This window comes from Salvelinus alpinus, chromosome 30 (genome assembly GCF_045679555.1).
Source record: "Salvelinus alpinus chromosome 30, SLU_Salpinus.1, whole genome shotgun sequence".
Classification (NCBI taxonomy): Eukaryota; Metazoa; Chordata; class Actinopteri; order Salmoniformes; family Salmonidae; genus Salvelinus; species Salvelinus alpinus.
In genome coordinates, this window is record NC_092115.1 from 16,346,619 (window position 1) to 16,372,348 (window position 25,730).

Below are 25,730 nucleotides of genomic sequence, written 5' to 3' on the forward strand. Positions count from 1 at the left end.
TCACAGCTGTAACCACTGCCAAAGTATTGACTCAGGGGTGTGAATACTTATGTAAATGAGATATTTCTGTATTTAATATTCAATACATTTGCTAATGTCATTGTGGGGTATTGTGTGTAGATGAGTGAGATAAAAAAAAGTAACATATTTAATCAATGTTGAATTCAGTCTGTAAATGTGGAATAAGTTAAGAGTACAGTTGAATACTTTCTGAACTATGTGTGGTTATCAGGGGTATGATTTGTCTCTGTCTTTCTCTTTCCTCCTTTATCTCATTTTCCCTCTCTCTCATTCTCTCTGTTTTATTTTCTCTGTTCTTCCATCCTCTATCTCCCCCTCGCTCTCTCTGTAGTATGATAGAAATACTATAAGCATCTCCAGACAAAGCCTCAACTTGTACTGCTCACCATTTGAACTGCTGTGGGGATGCAACGCCAACAAAAAGAAACACATTTGCTGGCTGTCAGCACATTGCCAACTTCAGTACAGGAAGAGCACTCATCAGGTTTCAATTATCACCTCTGTATCATCACCCCAAGGTAAATGCATTCTCCTGTAATTATTCAGATTATGCCTTGACAGTTGAGGGGAATGGAAATGGAAAAAAAGTTGTGAATTAAGTACATACTGTATGTAAATGACTGTTATAATAGTAAAATTATATACTGTAGAGGATGTTGATATCACGGGACACACACACACACAAACAAACACACATGCAAACACACACACACACAAACAAACACACACACACAGGATACCTAGTCAGTTGTACAACTGAATGCATTCAACTGAAATGTGTAAGGACCGATGCTGGCAAAGAGAAGCAGGTACGGGGAGTAGAACATTAATATGGAACAGACATCAAACAGGACAGAGTCAGCGTCATAACCGGGTATGCAAAGACAAACAAACATTAATCCTGAAACAGGGAACAGAGCTTGGGAACAGACAGATATAGGGGAGGTAATGACAGAGGTGATTGATGCGTGTGGCGGGGGAGGCAGGTGTGCGTAATGATGGTGGCAGGAGTGCGTAATGCTGGGGAGCCTGGCGCCTTCTAGCGCCAAGGAGGGGGAGCGGGTGCAGGAGTGACAGAAATGTGTCTTCCGCATTTAACCCAACCCCTCTGAAAGGCATGCAACCACACTAAATTAAGGTTAAATAAAATATAACCCATGGGGAAGTGAAAGAGGCATTTGAAGTGTCCAGAGGTTCAATCACACAAGTTTACCAAAGAAGTCAGAGTAATTACCCAGCCGGTCTACCACAAGGGGCAAATCACTGATCATTCAACAGCAGGGAGATGATAAACCAGATCCAAGTGGACGGACAGACGTCCAATCCAGATGTCCAATGTTCATTAAATCTCCACGCATTTATGGGACACTTCATTAGTTGTTATAAAATGTTCTGCTGTAGTTGTATTGCCTGTTACTGCCCACGTAATCCCCATTATCCTGATCATTAGTCAGGATTATTATACGATCGTTCAAAAAATCCTTAGTAAGGCTTGACACCGAACACAAGCATCAGTCTAAATCTGTTTGATTTATGTGTTACGGTATGTGTGTAAAGTTTGGAAATCTATAGATTCCCCACCGCACATTTATTGTAGCTGTCCAGTGTGTGTGCACATGTGGTGTGCGTGTGTGTGTGTGTGTGTATGTGTATGTGTCATGTCCTATGAGTTTAATTTACCATCATGCAACAAATTCCTCCAACACCTCTAATCATTGTACACACTTTACAGTGAAACATGGTATGTGTTACGAAAACATTAACGTCCTCCACCTTAAAGGATGAGCATGAAAGTGCTTTTTAGTCTAGGATTAGGCTTTACCTGTGTCTGGGAAACCGCCCCTCAACCTACACTCTTAGAAAAAAAGTTGCTATCTAGAACCTTAAAGGGTTCTTCGGCTGTCCCAATAGGAGAAGAACCCTTTTCGGTTTCAGGTAGAACCCTTTTGGTTATAGGTTCCATGTGAAACCCGTTCTACAGAGGGATCTACATGGAACCCAAAAAGGATCTACCTGGAACCCAAAAGGGATCTATCTGGAACCCAAAAGGGTTCCTCTCTGGAGACAGCCGAAGAACCCTTTTGGAACCCTTTTAACATAAACAGCGTATAAACATTTTGATAAAGATTGTACAACATCCATGAGAAGGTGGTGGTAAATAAAACTGTGTGGCAATATGATACGCGATCTGTTGCATGACAAACACTTGGTACAAATAGCGTAAGTGCCAAGCAGAAAATGGTGTGGTTTGAAAGCAGTAGCACTTATCTGCAGTGCCAAAATGTCACCCCAAAAACGTCAAACTAATACATTTCCACCCAGTACATTTTGCCTTATTATAGGTCATAATTAGTTGTGGTTGAAATGTAATTTCTCTAGTCTGGAACAGTGTGCATGTGACAAACTTTGCGAAAGTGTAACTGTGAGTGGGAATCCCCAAATGCACAACAACCACAGTCAGCATCACGGTTCTTTCATGTTAACGAGAAAAGATTCTCTCTTTCTCACGCTATTCTTCACTTTCACTCACTAATTACTATTTCTTTCTCATTTCTTTGTCATTAGTTTCTTTCTCTCACTCCATCTCTCACTATGTCTCTATATCTTGCTCACACACACAACTTTGCCAAGAGAACAATAGGGCATTGTGCATCATCCTGTAGGAGAGATGAATGGATGAGAGCTTTGGCGTAACTACGACCCCCCCCCCCCCCCCCCCCCCCGATAAAGAACTGGCCAATGACACTGCCTCTTCTTCCTGCAGTCCCCCCAGTCCAGCCCGCTGTCACACTACAAGACCCACGCTCCTCCTTTCTGCAGGGCTCGGCTCCCCCAAATAAGCATTCACCACCTTGCCTTCCTGTCTCGGCATATATCATCGACTTCAGACTCATCATCGTTCTTTCACATCAAAGCGGAGCGGCTGTGCGAGAAGGATAGAGGGATGGGAAGGAGGAGGGAGGAATGGAGGGAGGGGAGAGAGAAATAGGCAATGCACTTAACAATCTGTGTCCATGTTCCCACAGAGCAATTAATGTGGTGCCAGAAAGACGGCCCACTCCTTTCTCCACAGGAACAAAACCAGGATAGAGCAACGCTGCATAAGTCACTGCCTGCTGCATGGGCTGGCTGGTGGGGTTGGAGAAAGAAAGAAAGAAAGAAAGAAAGAAAGAAAGAAAGAAAGAAAGAAAGAAAGAAAGAAAGAAAGAAAGAAAGAAAGAAAGAAAGAAAGAAAGAAAGAAAGAAAGAGAGAGGTGTATTGTGATGGAAAGTGTGGAGTTAAGTGAGTGAAAAAGGTAAATGGTTGTAAATCCCAGAGCCCATGTGTGCCTGTGAGCAAGGGTTGTGAGGGAGAGCTTTGTCCAGATATGGGATATACATTTTAAAATAAATTATAAATATAGTTTATTTATTTTTTGTCCTATCATGATGGAACGGTCCCCAGCCCTATACCCTAGACACCCATCTGAGAGACCCACACACTAAGGAGAAGAACCTTTGTTTTATGGACCTCCTGTACTGTAAGTAGCCTATACATAGCCAAAACAGAAAGATGAATGTGGTCAGAGACCTCAAATCAAATCAAATCAAATCAAATCAAATTTTATTAGTCACATACACATGGTTAGCAGATGTTAATGCGAGTGTAGCGAAATGCTTGTGCTTCTAGTTCCGACAATGCAGTAATAACCAACAAGTAATCTAACCTAACAATTCCACAACTACTACCTTATACACACACAAGTGTAAAGGGATAAAGAATATGTACATAAAGATATATGAATGAGTGGTGGTACAGAACGGCATAGGCAAGATGCAGTAGATGGTATAGAGTACGGTATATACATATGAGATGAGTACTGTAGGGTATGTAAACATAAAGTGGCATAGTTTAAAGTGGCTAGTGGTACATGTATTACATAAAGATGGCAAGATGCAGTAGATGATATAGAGTACAGTATATACATATGAGATGGGTAATGTAGGGTATGTAAACATTATATTAAGTGGCATATATTAAGTGACCTACTAGAGCAGCACCGCCCCCTCAAGATTCTGGCAGGGTTGGTCCTACAAAGCCAAAGCCCCCTGATTGGTGAGCATAATATACATGGAAAGGAAATTCTCAAAGCTGCTAATGTGAACCTTGACGACCTTGTACCTAGCCGGTGGGGATTCAATCAGATTGTGGATCCCACCCAGGTAGTGGCAGTGCTGGCAACACTACCTACAGTAACCCATGGGGAGGGCGTCACACTCAGACAATCAGAGAGAGGGAAAATTATTGTGGCCCCGGTGGCACAAAATAATCAAAGATCTGACTGTACAGAGATGCTTGGTAAAATGGTCAGAACCAGGGACCAGCGTGTGTGTGTTTCAAGGGAAGGGGGTGTTCTGATCTCCTTCACCTAGGACTTGACAATGGTTCATTTTGCATGTCTTCTCAAACAGCGGCAAATGTAGATGCATTCGCACATTAAGTCCTTTCTTGAGTTGGGCTCGGGGATGGAACAACTGTTGAACATCTGAGCTTGTGGTTGTTTGTGGGGGAAAGAGGTCGACTGTGTATGAGTATGCGTATTTGTATGTATCCCACATCTGTTGCTATGGGGTAATGATTTTAGGGACAATATAGGATGAATCATAATAATTGTTTGCTAAAATAAATATTGCTTGACAAAAATGTAATTTTTGTAATGGCAATCTTGTTTATAGGTAACAATCCTTCGCATGAACTGCCTACATTATTACGCATATTATTGGTTAATTGTGGAAACTAAGATATGCAATAGTTTTCTATATGTATATTTCAATAACTATATACGTATAATGCAAATTAAGGTGAGGGCGATGGAAATGCTTTTGGTGGTTGATCTGCTTCTGTTCTGTGGGTGGCACTGTGTGCTCTTTTCGAAGGAGGGGTACCCCATAGAAAAGAAAATAGAAAAGAAAAGAACGAAAGAAAGAAAGAAAGAAAGAAAGAGAGGAGAGAGCATGCCTGGTATGGAGAGAGAAACTGGGGGAATGGGAAAAAGAGAGAAGGAAAGAGGAGAGAGAGAGAGGGGAAATGAGAGAAAAGGAGGAAGACAATGAGAGAGAGAGAAAGAACGATAATAAGAGAGAGAGGGAGAGAGAGAGAGAAGAAGAAGATATAGAGGCTAGCCAATAGGCCTAGAGCATGACATGGCTAGAGAGATAGAGAGGGAATGAGAAAAATGCTAAGGATATATACCTTTTTTTTAACATATGAGTTATTTAACAGACACTCTTATCCAGAGAGACTTACAGGAGCAATTAGGGTTAAGTGCCTTGCTCAAGGGCACAGACAGATTTTTCACCTCATCAGCTCAGGGATTCAAACCCCTAACCTTTCAGTTACTAGCCCTACACTCTTAACCACTAGGCTACCTGCCACCCTTAGATCACTAGGCAAACTGAGATGGAAAGGGCAAGAGTGAGACAGGGAGAATTGAGGAGCGAGAGAGAATAACCGAGAAAGATAGATTAGGACAGAGTGCTTTTTCTGAAGGCATTTTTTAAAATGTCCTTGGTAGCCGTTTGATGAGTTTCATTCACTAGCTAGGCTTCGCGGAAAAGCCTGGGAGAAATATCACCAGTCACCAAAAAGAGCACAACACCACTTTCCCTCGCCGGTGATATTTTACCAGCACTGACCTTCTGGAGTCACAGAGCGGATTGTTAATCACAGAGAGAAATATTCACAAACCGTTGGGTCTTTTGTCTACGGTCTCATTGCATTAACTATTCGAATTTCACTGGCTTGGTCTCTGGGTTGGTTGCTAGGAGTTGGAATGTGTTCTGAAACCAGCTCTGCCCTATTAGTGAAGATACTAGAAGTCAGGATATAAAGTGCCTAAGAGTTTCTGAGAAAACATTGGTGTCATGGACATGGAATTTACAACTTTGGCTAAGCTTTTTAAGGGCCAGTGTCTCAGACCAGAATACTGTAACAGAAAGCATTTAAGCAGTAGTAGACTTAATCCGGGTCCAGGAAAAAATTCCAACAAAGGTCATGGATGTATGTTTTATTGAACCTTTATTTAACCAGGTAGGCCAGTTGAGAACAAGTTCTCATTTACAACTGCGACCTGGCCAAGATAAAGCAAAGCAGTGCGACAAAAACAACAACACAGAGTTAGACATGGAATAAACAAACGTACAGTCAATAACACAATAGAAAAGTCTCTATACAGTGTGTGCAAATGAGGTAAGATTAGAGAGGTAAGGCAGCAAATAGGCCATAGTGGCGAAATAATTACAATTTAGCAATTAAACACTGGAGTGATAGATGTGCAGAAGATGAATGTGCAAGTAGAGAAACTGGGTGCAAAGGAGCAAAAAAATAAATAGATAACAATATGGGGATGAGGTAGTTGGGTGGGCTATTTACGGATGTGCTATGTAAAGGTGCAATGATCTGTAAGCTGCTCTGACAGCTGATGCTTAAAGTTAGTGAGGGATACATGCGTCTCCAGCTTCAGTGATTTTTGCAATTCGTTCCAGTCATTGGCAGCAGAGAACTGGACGGAAAGGTGGCCAAAGGAAGAATTGGCTTTAGGGGATGATCAGTGAAATATACCCGCTGGAGCGCGTGCTACAGGTGGGTGCTGCTATGGTGACCAGTGAGCTGAGATAAGGCGGGGCTTTACCTAGCAAAGCCTTATAGATGAACTGGAACCAGCGGGTTTGGCGACGAATATGAAGCGAGGGCCAGCCAACGAGAGCATACAGGTCGCAGTGTTGGGTAGTATATGGGCTTTGGTGACAAAACAGATGGTACTGTGATAAACTTCATCCAATTTGCTGAGTAAAGAGTTGGATGCTATTTTGTAAATGACAGCGCCGAAGTCAAGGATCGGTAGGATAGTCAGTTTTACGAGGGTATGTTTGGCAGAAAGAGTGAAGGATGCTTTGTTGCGAAATAGGAATCCGAATCTAGATTTAATTTTGGATTGGAGATGCTTAATGTGAGTCTGGAAGGAGAGTTTACAGTCTAACCAGACACATAGGTATTTGTAGTTGTCCACGTATTCTAAGTCAGAACCGTCCAGAGTAGTGATGTTAGATGGGCGGCAGGTGCGGGCAGCGATCGGTTGAAGAGCATGCATTTAGTTTTACTTGCATTTAAGAGCAGTTGGAGGCCACGGAAGGAGAGTTGTATGGGATCGAAGCTTGTCTGGAGGTTAGTTAACACAGTGTCCAAAGAAGGGCCAGAAGTATACAGAATGGTGTCGTCTGCGTAGAGTTGGATCAGAGAATCACCAGCAGCAAGAGCAACATCATTGATGTATACAGAGAAAAGAGTCTGCCCGAGAATTGAGCCCTGTGGCACAGCCATAGAGACTGCCAGAGGTCTGGACAACAGGCCCTCCGATTTGACACACTGAACTCTTCTGAGAAGTAGTTGGTGAACCAGGCGAGGCAATCATTTGAGAAACCAAGGCTGTTGAGTCTGTCGATAAGAAGGCGGTGATTGACACAGTCGAAAGCTTTGGCCAGGTCGATGAATATGCCTGCACAGTAATGTCTTTTATCGATGGCAGTTATGATATCGTTAGGACCTTGAGCGTGGCTGAGGTGCACCCATGACCGGCTCGGAAACCAGACTGCATAGCGGAGAAGGTATGGTTGGATTCGAAATGGTCGATGATCTGTTTGTTAACTTGGCTTTCAAAGACCTTAGAAAGGCAGGGTAGGATAGATATAGGTCTGTAACAGTTTGGGTCTAGAGTCCCCCTTTGAAGAGGGGGATGACCGCGGCAGCTTTCCAATCTTTGGGGATCTCAGACGATACGAAAGAGAGGTTGAACAGGCTCGTAATAGGGGTTGCAACAATTGCGGTGGATAATTTTAGAAAGAGAGGGTCCCGATTGTCTAGCCCAGCTGATTTGTAGGGGTCCAGATTTTGCAGCTCTTTCAGAACATCAGCTATCTGGATTTGGGTGAAGGAGAAATGAGGGAGGATTGGGCAAGTTGCTGTGTGGGGTGCAGAGCTGTTGACCGGGGTAGGGGTAGCCAGGTGGAAAGCATGGCCAGCCGTAGAAAAATGCTTATTGAAATTCTCAGTTATCATGGATTTATCGGTGGTGACAGTGTTTCCTAGTCTCAGTGCAGTGGGCAACTGGGAGGAGGTGCTCTTATTCTCCATGGACTTTACAGTGTCCCAGAACTTTTTTGATTTTTGATTTATTTATTTATTTAACCTTTATTTAACCAGGAAGGGCTAATTGAGATTTAAAATCTCTTTTTCAAGAGCGTCCTGGCCAAGATAGGCAGCACCAAGTCATTACAAAAATTACAGACAAACAACATGAAAAACTACAAGTAATCAAGTAAAAACCATAGAATTCACAAGAGTATAACAAAATCAAAAACAGCAAATTAAAAACATTGACAGGTCAGGGAATCAGTCTCAAGATCATTCATCAGTGATTTAAAAATACCAATCGGGACAAGTTCTTCCAGTTTAAAAGTATTTTGTAAGGCATTCCAAGACGTTGGCGCAGAGTACATAAAAGCCCTTGTACCAAACATTTGGAACAGTTAGCAGGATAAAGTCCAGCGAATGAAGAGAGTACCCACCACATTTATGAACAATAAAAATGGCCAAATAAAAAGATAGTAAACCCAAAATGGCTTTGTACCAGTGACTGAGCCTACGAGTGGCTAGAGAAGGCCAGCCAACCCTGGTATACAAAGTGCAGTGGTGCGTAAGGGTTTTGCAGTTTAAAATAAATCTCAAAGTGCCATGGTAAAGGGTGTCAATTGATCTCAAACACTGAGCGGAAGCATTCATATATAAAATATCCCCATAGTATAGTAAAGTCATGAATGTAGCTAATACTAGCCTCCTGGCTTCAAAAGAAAAACAGGCCTTATTCCTAAAATAAAATCCCAATTTCAGCTTCAATTTTTTTGTAAGTTGTTGAATATGCAATTTAAAAGAAAGGCCGTCATCAATTAAAATTCCAAAATATTTATATGAGGTTATAACCTCAATCTCCTTGCCCTGAGCTACAGGATGCACATTTCTGTTTGAAAAATCTAGCCTTTGCTTTCCTAACTGCCTGTGTATATTGGTTCCTAACTTCCCTGAAAGTTGCATATCGCGGGGGCTATTTGATGCTAATGCAGTATGCCACAGGATGTTTTTGTGCTGGTCAAGGGCAGTCAGGTCTGGAGTGAACCAAGGGCTGTATCTGTTCCTGGTTCTACATTTTTTGAATGGTGCATGCTTATTTAAGACGGTGAGGAAAGCACTTTTAAAGAATAACCAGGCATCCTCTACTGACGGAATGAGATCAATATCCTTCCAGGATACCCGGGCCAGGTTGATTAGAAAGGCCTGCTCGCTGAAGTGTTTTAGGGAGCGTTTGACAGTGATGAGGGGTGGTCATTTGACCGCGGACCCCTTACGGACGCAGGCAATGAGGCAGTGATCGCTGAGATCCTGGTTGAAGACAGCAGAGGTGTATTTAGAGGGCAAGTTGGTCAGGATGATATCTATGAGGGTGCCCGTGTTTACGGATTTGGTGTTGTACCTGGTAGGTTCCATGATAATTTGTGTGAGATTGAGGTCATCTAGCTTAGGTTATAGGACGTCCAGGGTGTTAAGCATATCCCAGTTTAGGTCACCTAATAGTACAAACTCTGAAGATAAATGGGGGCAATTAATTCACATATGGTGTCCAGGGCACAGCTGGGGGCTGAGAGGGGGCTGTAATATGCGGCAAGAGTGAGAGACTTATTTCTGGAAAGGTGGATATTTAAAAGTAGAAGATCAAACTGTTTGGGCACAGACCTGGATAGCATGACAGAACTCTGCAGTCTGTCTCTGCAGTAGATTGCAACTCCACCCTCTTTGGTAGTTTTGTCTTTGCGGAAAATGTTGTAGTTGGGGATGGAAATGTCAGAATTTTTGGTGGTCTTCCTAAGCCAGGATTCAGACATGGCTAGGACATCAGGTTTGGCGGAGTGTGCTAAAGCAGTGAATAAATCAAACTTAGGGAGAAGGCTTCTGATGTTAACATGCATGAAACCAAGGCTTTTACGGTTACAGAAGTCAACAAATGATAGTGCCTGGGGAATAGGAGTGGAACTGGGGGCTACAGGGCCTGGGTTAATCTCTACATCACCAGAGGAACAGAGGACGAGTAGGATAAGGGTACGGCTAAAGGCTATAAGAACTGGTCGTCTAGTGCGATGGGGACAGAGAATAAAAGGATCAGATTTCTGGGCGTGGTAGAATAGATTCAAGGCATAATGTACAGACAAGGGTATGGTAGGATGTGAGTACAGTGTAGGTAAACCTATGCGTTGCGTGATGATGAGAGAGGTTTCGTCTCTGGAGGCATCAATTAACATAGGTGAGGTCTCCACATGTGTGTGGGGTGGGACGAAAGAGCTATCTAAGGCATTTTGAGCGGGACTGAGTGCTCTACAGTGAAATAAAAATAAAAACTAGCCAGGACAGCAGTAGACAAGGCATATTTACATTAGAGAGAGTCATAAAGCAATCACAGGTGTTGATCAGGAGAGCTAAGACAACAACGGGTAAATGGCGATGAATGGGCAGAGCGGGTCAGTTAGGTACATACAGGACCTGAGTTCGAGGCTGGGGCTGACAGGTAAACAAAATGAGGTACCATGTTATTGAAACAGTCCAGGGGGCATCAGCTGTGTAGCCGATTGATCATAGGGTCAAAAGAGCAGCAATAGGTAAGTCAGGGTGCTGATTGGTAGTCCCTACTGTGGTCAAGCAGGGGACACAGAGTTCAGAAAAGCTAGCGGGCCGGGGCTAGTAGATGGTTCTGCGGCGATATCGTAACAGAATAGCCTGTTGAGACCACATCGGGCGATCACGTCGGCAGTCCAGTCATGATGGATCGGCGGGGCTCCGTGTCGACAATAAAGGGTTCAGGCCAATTGGCAAAGGAGGTATTGTAGCCCTAGAATTATCTGGTATATGGGCCTAGCTCGAGGCTAGCTCAAGGCTAGCTGGTGCTTGCTTCGGGACAGAGGCGTTAGCTAACAGTAACCACTCGTTTTCAGCTAGCTAGCTGCGCTGATCTGGAGTAATGATCCGGTGTAATGATCCAGAGCAGCAGGAATCCGGGGATATAGGTAGAGAGAAGCAGTTCGATATGCTCTGGGTTGATATTGCGCTGTGCAAGGCTGGCAGGTGTTGTCCGAGCTAAGGCTGGCTGATGCCGGGGGGAACAAAAGGCGATGACCGCTAGCCGTGGCTAACAAAGACTAGTAGCTAGTTAGCTGGCTAGCTCCTGATGGAAGTTCCAGTTATAAGGAAAAAAATAGCAGATCCGTACCCCATTGGGTGAGGCGGGTTGCAGGAAAGTATATTTAGTTCGTAGATAGAAAGTGAGATTAAGATATATATGAAAAAGACTGGCTATTTACAAGGGATAAGACAAAAACAGATATACTCGACCAACTGCGTTGCCATCTTGGATTTCAACATGAAAACCACCTACGTATGGTCTTGCTAGTACTGTATTATTCAAACCATTGCAATGGTTAAAAATAAACTAAAAGCGTAGAACAATGGCACCAAACATCAGTTTTCCACAGCTCTCAGTGGAGATTGATTGGAGTTATTTTCATTTAATGAGGTTTAAAGCGGTACCTGCCGCAAAGTCTCCTCGTTTGCCCGGGAGCCAAAAATCACTGTCTAATTACAAGTCGCCTGTCACTGTCCCCTACCTGTGTGACGCTGGAATTTACTTTCAAGCAAAAGCCAGTGCTCTGCACTCAACGAGTCCTCTTACATAAAGCAGGACTATCATAACATGTTATGTATTTATGGAAGTGGGTAAAAGTAACCACAGATTTAAGATTATACAGCCTACAAATGCCATGTAAATACTGTACACTGCACAGGTGGCTGATGGCGCCTTATTTTGGGGGACCGGTTCATTGTAATGATTGAAACGGGATGTGTTTCCATGTGTTTGTTATCACTCCATTCACTCTATTCCAGACATTATTATGAGCCGTCCTCCCCTCACCAGCCTCCTGTGGTACACTGTATGCCCTGAAATACACTTAAAGTAGAAGTTGCCCTTTACCACAAATCTAGGATGCCCCCTGTCCTGCTGATGCAGGGTCAGATACTTTTCATCCCCCTAATGGTTAAGGTAAGGATAAGGGATAGGGTAAGATGATTCTAGATCAGTGGACAAGGGCAACTTCTGCGTCAAGTGTATCACTTTTTATGAAATAATAACATGACATTCAAGCAGCATGGAAGACTTCCAAGGCATTTCCATGTCATGTAAAGGGGACTAGTACAACTGCTCAATGGGATCAATATGTAAAGGTAGCTCAAGAAGTTTCTCTCCTCTCCAGCAGCTCAGGTTATGACTCTTTTTCTTTCTTTGGCCATTCAGACCAAAGAAGTGCGGATGGTTGTGGATAAAGATGCCTTATGAAGAACTGTAGCTATAAATACACACTTCCTTTCAGACACAGACAGGCTGCTTAGATGTACCTCTCTGCCACATTGTAATGCTGTAGTATTGTACATTTTGTATTGTACATTTGTAATAATAGATTCATAATGTTATAATATCTTGTAGGGTGTATTGTTTTATGATGTAGGCTGTTGTTTTGATGTAATTGTTTTATTCCTGTTTGGACCCCTGGAAGAGTAGCTGCCAGCTAGTGGAGATCTTAATAAATATTAAATAATCTCAAAGTGAGGAAAGAGTATGAGTGCATTCTGGGTAGGTTGACACTCATAGAAGTCAAACCAGTTATGCCAATCAACCACAGCCTCAAATCAACAGCTAGTATTGTGCAGCATGTCAGTGAAGCACCATGAGCCCATAGCATTGGGTTCTTTGAAGGATGTTTAGGATGGGGAAACAGGAAAGTGGTCTCTCTACCTGCGTAGGGGACAGGGGCATCCTTATCCAGGGCCACCAAGGGAGGGTCCAGCAGAACGGTGTCCATGTTCTCTGTGATCACCCCATGGTACGACGTCTCGATCCACGGCTTGTGCTTGTTCACTGTGGAGAAGAAAGAGGATGAGGAGGGGGGGGGGGGGGGTATGAGAGAGAGAGAGAGAGAGAGAGAGAGAGAGAGAGAGAGAGAGAGAGAGAGAGAGAGAGAGAGAGAAAGAGAGAGAGAGAGAGAGAGAAATAATTTGTTAGTCGATTTTCTCTTCCACAGTTCCCAACTTTGTGAGGTTTACATGGCCATAAAAAATAAGCTAAGCAGTACTATCAATAACCATGCTAATATGCATAGACTGTTCTATTTCTCTCTCTAACATCCTGAGGCATATGATATCGCTGTCCCAACCAGTATCCCTGTGAAACAAACTCATTTATCAAATTTTGGGTCCCGGTGACGTTGCTTTTGTTTGCCTCACAGGTACAAAAGCCCTTGATCAATGCACACAGACTAAAGTACAACCTAAATTGCCCACAGGCAAAGCTCACGTAGTATGACTTTTTCATTTTAGTTTGCAAATATGTGACTCGTTTCAGGAAACTTGGCGTATGTCGCGCGTCACTATTTCACAGGAGAGCCATTTGAATGTAAACTTTTTTTTAAATCAAAATGCATTTTGGGGCAGAAATGCCTTCTGGAACATGTGAACTTTCATGTGACTTAATAACAAACATGTATGCCATTTGTAAATACGAATAAAATTGTTAAATTATGTGCCTAGTTGGTTAAGCCACAGAAAAAGACAGAAACCTTCTTGTAGCCATGATTGGCTGAGATAATGAGTTGGCTGGACATGCTGAGAGACTGAGTTTTGAAATCAGTGGAATTAGATTATGATAGCTAAGGAGATGAAGAAAACACCTGTCTCCGGATTACATCTTCAAACTAAGGGCAACCATGGCATCCGTGATAGATAGAGAGAAGTGTTCATCCATGTATACGGGTAAGAAAAGTTGTTTTCATTTCAAGTTAAAGTGTACTGTTAGCTAGCTAGCTAACGTTAGCTGGTTGGCACGCTAGCTAACGTTACGTGTATGATCTGTGTAGTAATATTATTACTATCTCAGAGCCATTTGCTTGCTAGTTATAGCCTAATGTTAGCTAGCTAACATTGAACTTGGTTAGTTATCTACCTGCAGATTCATGCATGGTAGTAACGTCATGAGTTGGGATAATGGTTAATTATTTAGCTAGCTAGCTACATGTCTTAACAAAAGCCTCCACTATGCAAGTAACCATTTCAATAGAATGTTCATGATGTCGATGCGACAACTGTTGATAGACATAGCTGGTAAATTCGCTCTGGCTGTCTACTCCGATTTCAGTGCACTCTCGTCTCCGTAATTAAATTGTTGCCAGCAGCAGAGTTGCAGTCACCAAAGCTCTGGATAACATAAAAGAGCCTAACCCGCTCTGCTAGGACGAGTAAAATGGTCAGAGTGAGCTGTTCAACCATTTCGTGTCTGGCAGTAGCTAGCAAGCTAGCCAATGTTAGCCAGTTAGCTTGGGTGCTTGACTGCTGTTGTTAGGAAAGAAAGCTCGGATTAACCCTACTCCTCGGCCAGAGCATCCAGTGTGCACTCTGAACGTGAAACGCTCTGAATTGATGTATGGACAATCTGACAACGCTCTGAGTTTACGGGCGGGGCTATAGCTTAAGAGGGTGTGAACGATGCCGAATGGGTGTAGACAAAGAAGAGCTCTCCAGTGGGTGAACCAAAACATTCAAAGACCATTTTCTCAAAAGTGAGGTTACAAGTTTATCAACTTTCAAAGCACAATTACTTTCCCATTGTTCCTCAACTGTAGTGTATGATATACCATTTTCTAGCTCTGAGTCTCTACTTTTATCCAATGTAAAAAACACAATTTAAAATTCTGCTAAGTAAGACCGGATCGAGCCCGTTGGTCACATATAGTGGCGTGCGAAACTATTCACCCCCCTTGGCATTTTTCCTATTTTGTTGCCTTACAACCTGGAATTAAAATGGATTTTGGGGGGGGTTGTATAATTTGATTTACACAACAGGCCTACCACTTTGAAGATGCAAAATATTTTTTATTGTGAAACAAACAAGAAATAAGACAAAAAACAGAACATTTGAGCCTGCATAGCTATTCACCCCCCCCCCCCCCCCCAAAGTCAATACTTTGTAGAGCCACCTTTTGCAGCAATTCCAGCTGCAAGTCTCTTGGGGTATATCTCTATAAGCTTGCCACATCTAGCCACTGGGATTTTTGCCCATTCTTCAAGGCAAAACTGCTCTTGCTCCTTCAAGTTGGATGGGTTCCGCTGGTGTACAGCAATCTTTAAGTCATACCACAGATTCTCAATTGGATTGAGGTCTGGGCTTTGACGAGGCCATTCCAAGACCTTTAAATGTTTCCCCTTAAACCACCCAAGTGTTGTTTTAGCAGTATGCTTTAGGGTCATTGTAATGCTGGAAGGTGAACCTCCGTCCCAGTCTAAAATCTCCGGAAGACAGAAACAGGTCTCCCTCAAGAATTTCCCTGTATTTAGCGCCATCCATCATTCCTTCAATTCTGACCAGTTCCCCAGTCCCTGTCAATGAAAAACATCCCCATAGCATGATGCTGCCACCACCATGCTTCACTGTGGGGATGGTGTTCTCCGGGTGATGGGAGGTGTCGGGTTTGCGCCAGACATTGCGTTTTCCTTGATGGCCAAAACACTAAATTTTTGTCTCATCTGACCAGAGAAGCTTCTTCCATATGTTTCGGGAGTCTCACAAATGCCTTTTGGCGAACACCAAACGTGTTTGCTTATTTTTTTCTTTAAGCAATGGCTTTTTTCTGGCCACTCTTCCGTAAAGGCCAGCTCTGTGGAGTGTACAGCTTAAAGTGGTCCTATGGACAGATACTCCAGTTTCCTCTGTGGAGCTTTGCAGCTCCTTCAGGGTTATCTTTGGTATTTTTGTTGCCTCTCTGATTAATGCCCTCTCTTGGCTGGTCTGTGAAGTTTGGTGGGCGGTCCTCTCTTGGCAGGTTTGTTGTGGAGCCATATTCTTTCAATTTTTTGATAATGAATTTAATGGGGCTCCGTGGGATGTTCCAAGTTTCGGATATTTATTTATAACCCTGATTTGTACTTCTCATGTGACAAAACTGAATAAAAAGAAGAAGAAACTACACTATGAAACAAATATAAATTACACAAAGAATGATAGTAAAAAGCTTTGGTGCACCTTTTGGGGCAGCGGGTAGCCTAGTGGTTAGAGCGTTGGGCCAGTAACTGAAAGGTTGCTGGATCAAATCCCCAAGCTGACAAGGTGAAAATCTGTCATTCTGTCCCTGAACAAGGCAGTTAACCCACTGTTCCCTGGTAAGCTGTCATTGTAAATAAGAATTTGTTCTTAACTGACTTGCCTAGTTGAAATAATGGGCTAAAGGCAAACTCTGCTCCATCATTCATTGAATCACATGGTTCATTTATCACAATACTCACTGATATTGCCAACTACTTATTTTCTTTCATTGGCAAGATTAGCAAACTTAGTAATGACATGCCAGCAACAAACGCTGACACTACACACCCAAGTATATCTAACCAAATTATGAAAGACAAGCATTGTAATTTTGAATTCCATAAAGTAAGTGTGGAAGCGGGGGGAAATGTTTTTTTTTATCAACAATGACAAGCCACCGGCATCTGACAACTGGATGGAAAATAACTCAGGATAATAGCGGATAATATTGTCACTCATATTTGCCATATCTTCAATTTAAGCCTACTAGAAAGTGTGTGCCCTCAAGCCTGGAGGGAAGCAAAAGTTATTCCCCTACCTAAGAATAGTAAAGCCCCCTTACTGGCTCAAATAGCCAACCAATCAACCTGTTACCAACCCTTAGTAAACTTTTGGAAAAAAATTGTGTTTGAACAGATACAATGCTATTTTACAGTAAACAAATTGACAACAGACTTTCAGCACGCTTATAGGGAAGGACATTCAACAAGAAGAGCACGTACACAAATGACTGATGTTTGGCTGAGAGAAATTGATGATAAAAAGATTGTGGGGTTTGTTTTGCTAGACTTCAGTGTGGCTTTTGACATTATCGATCGTAGTCTGTTGCTGGAAAAACGTATGTGTTATTGTGGATAAAGAGTTACCTGTCTAACAGAACACAGAGGGTGTTCCTTAATGGAAGCTTCTCCATCAAAATCCAGGTAAAACAGGAATTCCCCAGGGCAGCCGTCTAGGCCCCTTACTTTTTTCAATCTTTACTAACGACATGCCACTGGCTTTGAGTAAAGCAACATACACACTTGAAAAAGGTGTATGATGGCACACACTGTATTTAGACTTTTTCTACTGTATTATTTACTGTACGTTTGTTTATTCCATGTGTAACTTATTCCATGTGTAACTCTCTCTGCTTTATCTTGGCCAGGTCGCAGTTGTAAATGAGAACTTGTTCTCAACTAGCCTGCCTGGTTAAATAAAGGTGGGGAAAAAAACAACAACAAAGAAACTTAATATGTTGTGAAATCTGTTATGAATGTATTGTAATGTTTTAAAATTGTATAACTGCCTTAATTTCGCTGGATTCCAGGATGAGTAGCTGCTGCCTTGGCAGGAACTGATGGGGATCCATAATAAACCCCAGGAAGAGTAGCTGCTGCCTTGGCAGGAACTAATGGGGATCCTTAATAAATACAAATACAGTAGCTAGGTAAAACTCCTAGAAAGACAGAGACACAGAGACACAGAGACAGAGAGACAGAGAGACACAGAGACACAGAGACACAGAGACACAGAGAGAGAGAGAGAGAGAGAGAGAGAGAGAGAGAGAGAGAGAGAGAGAGAGAGAGAGAGAGAGAGAGAGAGAGGAAAACTGCAGGTCCAAGACAAAGTAGCGCGTCCGGTGAAACAGGTCAGGAGATCACTTTTAAATTAGTGCTGCCCATCCACTGCAATTTAATTACTTCCTTGAAACCCACCACACAATTACTCTGACAGAGTAAATTAAAAGCTTTCCTCACTTTTCAGTTCAGAGACACACACAAACAGGGTGTACACACACATGTACACACACAGGGGAAACACGCTCACACATGTAAGCGCACAGGCGGTCATGTACAGTGTACATGCACACTGGGGCGCTCAATTTGGAGCTGAACCTCTTATGTTTATCACCTCCCATATTGGATGTTAGCGTGCTAACTCTCCAGCAGCCCCATAAGCTGAGTAAACATCCCTGCAGTAAAAACGGATAATTTGCAAAATGGCCACCATCATGAACCATAAAGCTGGACACATTCTGGTCCAGAAAAAAGGCTGAAGCAGGGATGGGCCTGGTAGCTTTCCATTAGTTCCGGTCTGGATGCAATAAACAGCCACTTATGTGGGTTAGATATGTTTTTCTAGCTTTAATAAGGTTAGAAGTGTCTATGAGTGCAATATGCTCTCTCTGTCTGTAATGCCTCAGCCATTACCCATGGGGACATCTGCGGTCATAATGCTGCATTATAGTGCACTGTGATGGGAGCTAATTCACTTAGTGTAACATGCCGTATATATGCAATCTCTGGCACAGGCTGAATATAAAATGTCAGTGAATGTCAATATCATACATCTACAACATTTATGTTGGCTTTCCAACAATTATCATTGTCTGATTAGAAGTACCACTGATAGTAAGTCAAGATAAAGGGGAAACAATACAAACTGAAGAAGAGAATATGAAAGGGTTCACAAATACTCAGAAAACAATTCAGAGAGAGAGAGAGAGCGAGAGAGAGCGAGAGAGAGAGAGAGAGAGAGAGAGAGAGAGAGAGAGAGAGAGAGAGAGAGAGAGAGAGAGAGAGAGAGAGAGAGAGAGAGCTGTGCAAGAGTCAATATACAGAAACACAGCATTCAGCTGGGAATAGTATCTTGTTTTTCGAGACTAAATTATTTATCCAGCAGAATAAATAAATCCACATTTGAACCGTCTCTAATGAAACCTGGTTGAGCATTGGCGAAGGGACCTGAGCGTGTGCAAATCTGCACCGTGACCTCACCGTGCCCTCGTGTAATGAAAGTCCCAGTCAGCATTCTGTCTGGTAATTAAACATTGAGACCCACGACACAGAATCGGCGAGATGGATGGAACATTTTACAGGATTCCCTCGGAATGATGCCGACACTAACCTGTGACCAGAAGACACCCTGCTGTAACGTTGGGCATCGTAACCTGGCTACATGGGAGTGATCAGGACACGTAGCAGCAGTGTGAAGGGGAGACAGAGAGAGGGATGGGGAGGAGTGAGGGAGAGGGAAAAGGGTAGTGAGAGAGATGGAAACAAACAGAAAGAAGCAGAGAGGATTTGTTTTGGGATAATTGGTTTGTCTAATTATATTTCCTCACACCGTTTAATTATATTTTTGCATACTATTTAAACTTTGTGCAAAAATGATGATCAACAAAACAAACATTTTCAGGGTATGAAACTGGATCTGTAATTAAGACTTAATACAAAGATATCAATGGATTCCCACAGTCTGCTGTGAAGGGACAACGTTAACTCTGAGCCTATGGGTAATGGCATTTAAATCATTGGTCTCTCACAGCTACTGATTTCAGTGTAACGGCTGGGATGCATCATTCTGGGCTGTAGCGAAATGACTCCTACACTTGATCTCACTTTCAACCACTGGGAATGATGTGCTCTTGAACGCAACACATTGCACAGTGATATGCATAAGGGAATTTACGATTATGGTACTGTCGGTTAAGCTGTTCGCCTCGGGGTGCTAAAGGGTACATTCACAATGTCAAGAGCTAAGGGAAAATAGGTGTTATTTGCGACTAGAGAGTAGCAGACCCCATTAGGATGTGACACATGAGCTACCTCGCTACGCTAAGTGACGTCACACATTTCTGCATATGTTGTGAGCTAAATGGGATTTGATGTCTGATCGCCAAAGGGTTTGATCGCCAATGGGCATCAAAACCCCCATATACAGTAAAGCCCCTAGTCAGAACCTGTCAGAAATACTTGAGTTTTATGCTGCAGGACTAGAACCGTCATAAAGTGTCACTCTAGCAGAATCACATGATAAGACAAAATGTGGAAACACTTTTTAAACAGTGATGCTCATAAGAACCATTGCCAAGTACAGGTCAGTGTGACTTTTACCAGATGCATTTGGTGTACAAGGCAAAGTACCCTGGAAAGTACCACCCCCAGCTATACCACCCCCAACTATACCACCCCCAAATCTAGTGCAGGATCAACCAGTAAATCACATAGTACAGAACGTAATCCCCATGACCAAATCGACTATCCTCCTTTTAGCTGCCGTTGAGCTAAAGCTAACCCAATCAGACTGGCGTCCAACCCTATTTCCAACAAGAGTATTAGGGACCGACTCACTTGCTCAGTTCTTTAGCACAGTGAATATCGACTCAGAGAAACAGTCAAGCGAAACATTTACTAAATGACTAATAGGAAAAGAGTGATTACGCATATTGACTCAAGAAACCAATACTTGCACATTAAGCAAAACTGAGTGAGTTGGCAGGAGCCTGGGGGTCATTTTCAGATACATTAAGCCCAATAAAGATGCTTCCCAATCTTTAGTTCAGCGCTCAACATATCTACAGGGACATGACTGACAAAGGACATGACAACTCCATTGTGTCCTCCTCCCAGAGTGCTAAGAACCTTGGCGTGATCCTGGACAACACCCTGTCGTTCTCAACTAACATCAAGGCGGTGACCCGTTCCTGTAGGTTCATGCTCTACAACATTCGCAGAGTACGACCCTGCCTCAAGCAGGAAGCGGCGCAGGTCCTAATCCAGGCACTTGTCATCTCCCGTCTGGATTACTGCAACTCGCTGTTGGTTGGGCTCCCTGCCTGTGCCATTAAACCCCTACAACTCATCCAGAACGCCGCAGCCCGTCTGGTGTTCAACTTTCCCAAGTTCTCTCACGTCACCCCGCTCCTCCGCTCTCTCCACTGGCTTCCAGTTGAAGCTCGCATCCGCTACAAGACCATGGTGCTTGCCTACGGAGCTGTGAGGGGAACGGCACCTCCGTACCTTCAGGCTCTGATCAGGCCCTACACCCAAACAAGGGCACTGCGTTCATCCACCTCTGGCCTGCTCGCCTCCCTACCTCTGAGGAAGTACAGTTCCCGCTCAGCCCAGTCAAAACTGTTCGCTGCTCTGGCACCCCAATGGTGGAACAAACTCCCTCACGACGCCAGGTCAGCGGAGTCAATCACCACCTTCCAGAGACACCTGAAACCTCACCTCTTTAAGGAATACCTAGGATAGGATAAAGTAATCCTTCTAACCCCCCCCCCCCTTAAAAGAGTTAGATGCACTATTGTAAAGTGGTTGTTCCACTGGATATCATAAGGTGAATGCACCAATTTGTAAGTCGCTCTGGATAAGAGCGTCTGCTAAATTACTTAAATGTTAAATGTAAATGTAATGACGATGTTGACCAGTGTTGTTCCTAAACACTCATTAAAGAGGCCATAAACTCTGGTCTTTATCAACAATGAGTCATACAAACCTACTGCAAAGACAATTAGCTACAGGAGATTCTGAATGAATTTACTTGCCATAATCAGGTTATAACAATGTGAGGGTGGCTATCTACAATGTAGATATTGTACTGAAAGACACAAGATGTTTTTTGCTGCCTGCTAAATCAAATAATGCGTCTCCATTTTGTCTTAGAGCAGGTGTCATATGAGGACCCTGTGGTATATGATGGCAATATGGTTTAAGAGGACACTGTGAGGACACGGTGGTATATGAGAACCCTGTGAGAACAGTGTGGTATATGAGAACACTGTGGTATATGAGAACACAGTGGTATATGAGAAGCTTGTGAGAACATTGTGGTATATGAGAACATTCTGGTATATGAGAACACTGTGGTATATGAGAACCCTGTGAGAACACTGTGGTATATGAGAACACGGTGGTATATGAGAACACTGTGGTATATGAGAAGCTTGTGAGAACATTGTGGTATATGAGAACATTCTGGTATATGAGAACACTGTGGTATATGAGAACCCTGTGAGAACATTGTGGTATATGAGAACACGGTGGTATATGAGAACACTGTGGTATATGAGAAGCTTGTGAGAACATTGTGGTATATGAGAACACTCTGGTATATGAGAACACTCTGATATATGAGAACACTGTGGTATATGATGACCTTGTTGTATATGAGAACACTGTGGTATATGAGAACACTGGTATATGATGACACTGTGGTATATGAGAACACTGGTATATGATGACACGGTGGTATATGAAAACACTGTGGTATATGAGAACACTGGTATATGAGAACACTGTGGTATATGAGAACACAGTGGTATATGAGAAGCTTGTGAGAACATTGTGGTATATGAGAACATTCTGGTATATGAGAACACTGTGGTATATGAGAACCCTGTGAGAACACTGTGGTATATGAGAACACGGTGGTATATGAGAACACTGTGGTATATGAGAAGCTTGTGAGAACATTGTGGTATATGAGAACATTCTGGTATATGAGAACACTGTGGTATATGAGAACCCTGTGAGAACATTGTGGTATATGAGAACACGGTGGTATATGAGAACACTGTGGTATATGAGAAGCTTGTGAGAACATTGTGGTATATGAGAACACTCTGGTATATGAGAACACTCTGATATATGAGAACACTGTGGTATATGATGACCTTGTTGTATATGAGAACACTGTGGTATATGAGAACACTGGTATATGATGACACTGTGGTATATGAGAACACTGTGGTATATGATGACACGGTGGTATATGAAAACACTGTGGTATATGAGAACACTGGTATATGAGAACACGGTGGTATATGAGAACACTGTGGTATATGAGAACACTGGTATATGATGACACTGTGGTATATGAGAACACTGGTATATGATGACACGGTGGTATATGAAAACACTGTGGTATATGAGAACACTGGTATATGAGAACACTGTGGTATATGAGAACACCGTGGTATATGAGAACACCGTGGTATATGAGAACACTATGGTATATGAGAACACTGGTATAAGAGAACACTGTGGTATATGAGAACACTGGTATAAGAGAACACTGTGGTATATGAGAACACTGGTATAAGAGAACACTGTGGTATATGATAACACTGATCGTGGACTACAGAAAACAGAGGGGCGGGCACGCCCCCATCCACATGAATGAGGCTGTAGTGGAGTGTGTCGAGAGCTTCAAGGTCCTCGGTGTCCACATCACTAAGAAATTAACATGGTCCACACACACAATTGTGAAGAGGGCACGTCAGCGCCTCTTCCCCCTCAAGAGGCTGAAAAAATTTGGCATGGGCCCCTCAGATCCACAAAAAGACCTACAGCTGCACCATTGAGAGCATCTTGACTGGCTGCATCACCGCTTGGTATGGCAAATGTGAGGTACCCGACTGTAAAGCGCTACAGAGGGTAGTGCGTATGGCCCAGTAGATCACTGGGGCCGAGCCACCTGCCATGCAGGACCTCTATACCAGGCAGTGTCAGAGGAAGGCAAAGCAACAGCAACAGCAAGCAGTACCAGTTCACCAAGTCTAGAACCAACAGGACCCTGAACAGCTTCTACCCCCAGGCCATAAGACTGATAAACAAGACTGCTGAATAGCTAATCAAATGGCTACCTTTTTTTTACTATCTCTCTTGCACTGAGTCTCTGCGCACATACTGGATTCTACCCACAAACTCACATATACGAACACTGACACGCCAACACACACACACACTACATACGCCGACACACACATTGTACGCGCACACATGCATACTGACGCCACACACACACCACACACACTCACAAGCACATTCACACACATTCACACACATTCACCACATACGCCCAGTCACTTAACCTCTACCTATATGTACATAGCTACCTCAATTACCTTGTACCCCTGCACATCGACTTGGTACTGATACTCCCTGTATATAGAGCCATGTAACTTTTACTCCTTATTGTTATTAGTTATTCCCAGTGTATTTATTCCTTGTGTCACTATTTCCATTTTATTTTGTATCTTTATCTTTAACTCTCTATCGTCAACTCATTGTTGGAAAAGGACCTGAAAGACAGCATTTCACTTTTAGTCTATACCTGTTGTTTACGAAGCATGTGACAAATAACATTTGATTTGAATAGATGAGAACACTGTGGTATACAAGGAAACTGTGGTATACAGGGACCGTGTGTCTGGAATATAGCATGAGGGCCAGGCTGGACTTTAACAGTCCCTGCCTCCAATAGAACCCCCTGGGGAGAGTGGAGGAGGAGAGTGATGGCACAAGACTCATACTGATTGACCTCCTATCTGTTGGTGTGAATGGCCATGGCTCCACTCTAACCACCAGAGAGAGAGTGCACCAAGACCTGGGCAGTAACAGCTATCTGAGCTCCATGTTGAGACTAAAGAAAATACCACAGCATGTTTGGTGAGTCAGGAGGATTGTTTGAGCTAGGATGTGTCAACAGTTTGGGATATTGTTGGTGGCAAAAGTGTCCCCAACAGAGGATGCATTTCCTGGAATATCTGAAAAGTAAGGCATCCATGTTAGGAACCCTCCTCTTGAACAGATAGCTGGTCAGTTCACACTGGGCACAATGTATAGTATTTATTTACATTTGGTTTAGTTGTCAATTAAGGTGAATTCAACGTGAAATCAACAAAACATTTCACCGTGCCATTGGATTTAGGATAAAAGTTGTATGTAAAAAAGACTAAATTCCCTTACGTTGATGACTTTTTGCAAATCCAATCAGTTTTCCACGTTGATTCAACGTCATCCCATAGATTTTTTTGTGACAATGAGATGATGTGGAAACAACGTTGATTCAACCAGTTTTTCCCCAGTGTGTTGTCTCTGTAACGTTCCCCTCTATAAAGGTGAACTGTTAGTTGGACAGCGCTAGATTATCATATAACTCATACGACCACACATACTTATTGGACTTATACCTTTAACATGATGAATGTATGAATGAGCACTGTAACAGGTTTCTAAATGATGTATGTCGAATGTTCACAAAATGCATATTATAGAATATAGATGAATAGATGGAGAAAGACATTATAGAAAGAGGTAATATATCTCCCAGAGTTCTTTCTTTTGTGCCCATTGGCAGCCTAGTCCAATCAGCTTCTAGAAGATTAATTAGTTTGAAACCAACAATCAACTGCATATTTTCTATTAATAGAGTATTTGCTCAACTTCGGCATTTAACTGGTGTCAGCACGGAAACCCAAGAGGGCTTTGAAATGTCAATTGTCTGCCATCAGAAAGGTTGGCAAAATCCAGTAGAACGAAAGAGATATTGAATCCCCCAAAAACTTGTCTCTCTGTGTTGCATAATTGCGCTCAATAATAACCCCATTATTCTGGGTTCCGATATGTAGCATGGTTTCATTCATAATTAAAAGTCCTGGAAAGCACAATGACTGTAATTATGTGCCAACCGAAAGGAGTCGACGTCAAGCTTGAATGACGACTTTGTTTTTTGTTGTTTAGTCACACTGACTGGCGACTGAAGTGGGGGAATGGAAAGATTTGAAGGGAGTAGAGTGAAATTGGATAGAGAGCAACAAGGTGGAACGTGGAGGAGAAGAAGGAGAAAGTGATATCTCTATTGACAGTAGCAGGGGAAGGGCGGTGAGGCAAGTGT

The 25,730-nt window shown here is 42.8% G+C and overlaps 1 protein-coding gene across 1 annotated transcript in view; it reads right to left on the reverse strand.

Annotated features, from left to right (window-relative positions):
* LOC139560558 (calsyntenin-2-like) overlaps positions 1 to 25,730 on the reverse strand; it is a 258,095-nt gene that overhangs the window by 137,604 nt on the left and 94,761 nt on the right. The window contains exon 2 of the mRNA XM_071377438.1: positions 12,948 to 13,070. Within this exon, the coding sequence (XP_071233539.1) occupies positions 12,948 to 13,070 (123 nt within the window). The remainder of the gene's footprint in view (positions 1 to 12,947; positions 13,071 to 25,730) is intronic.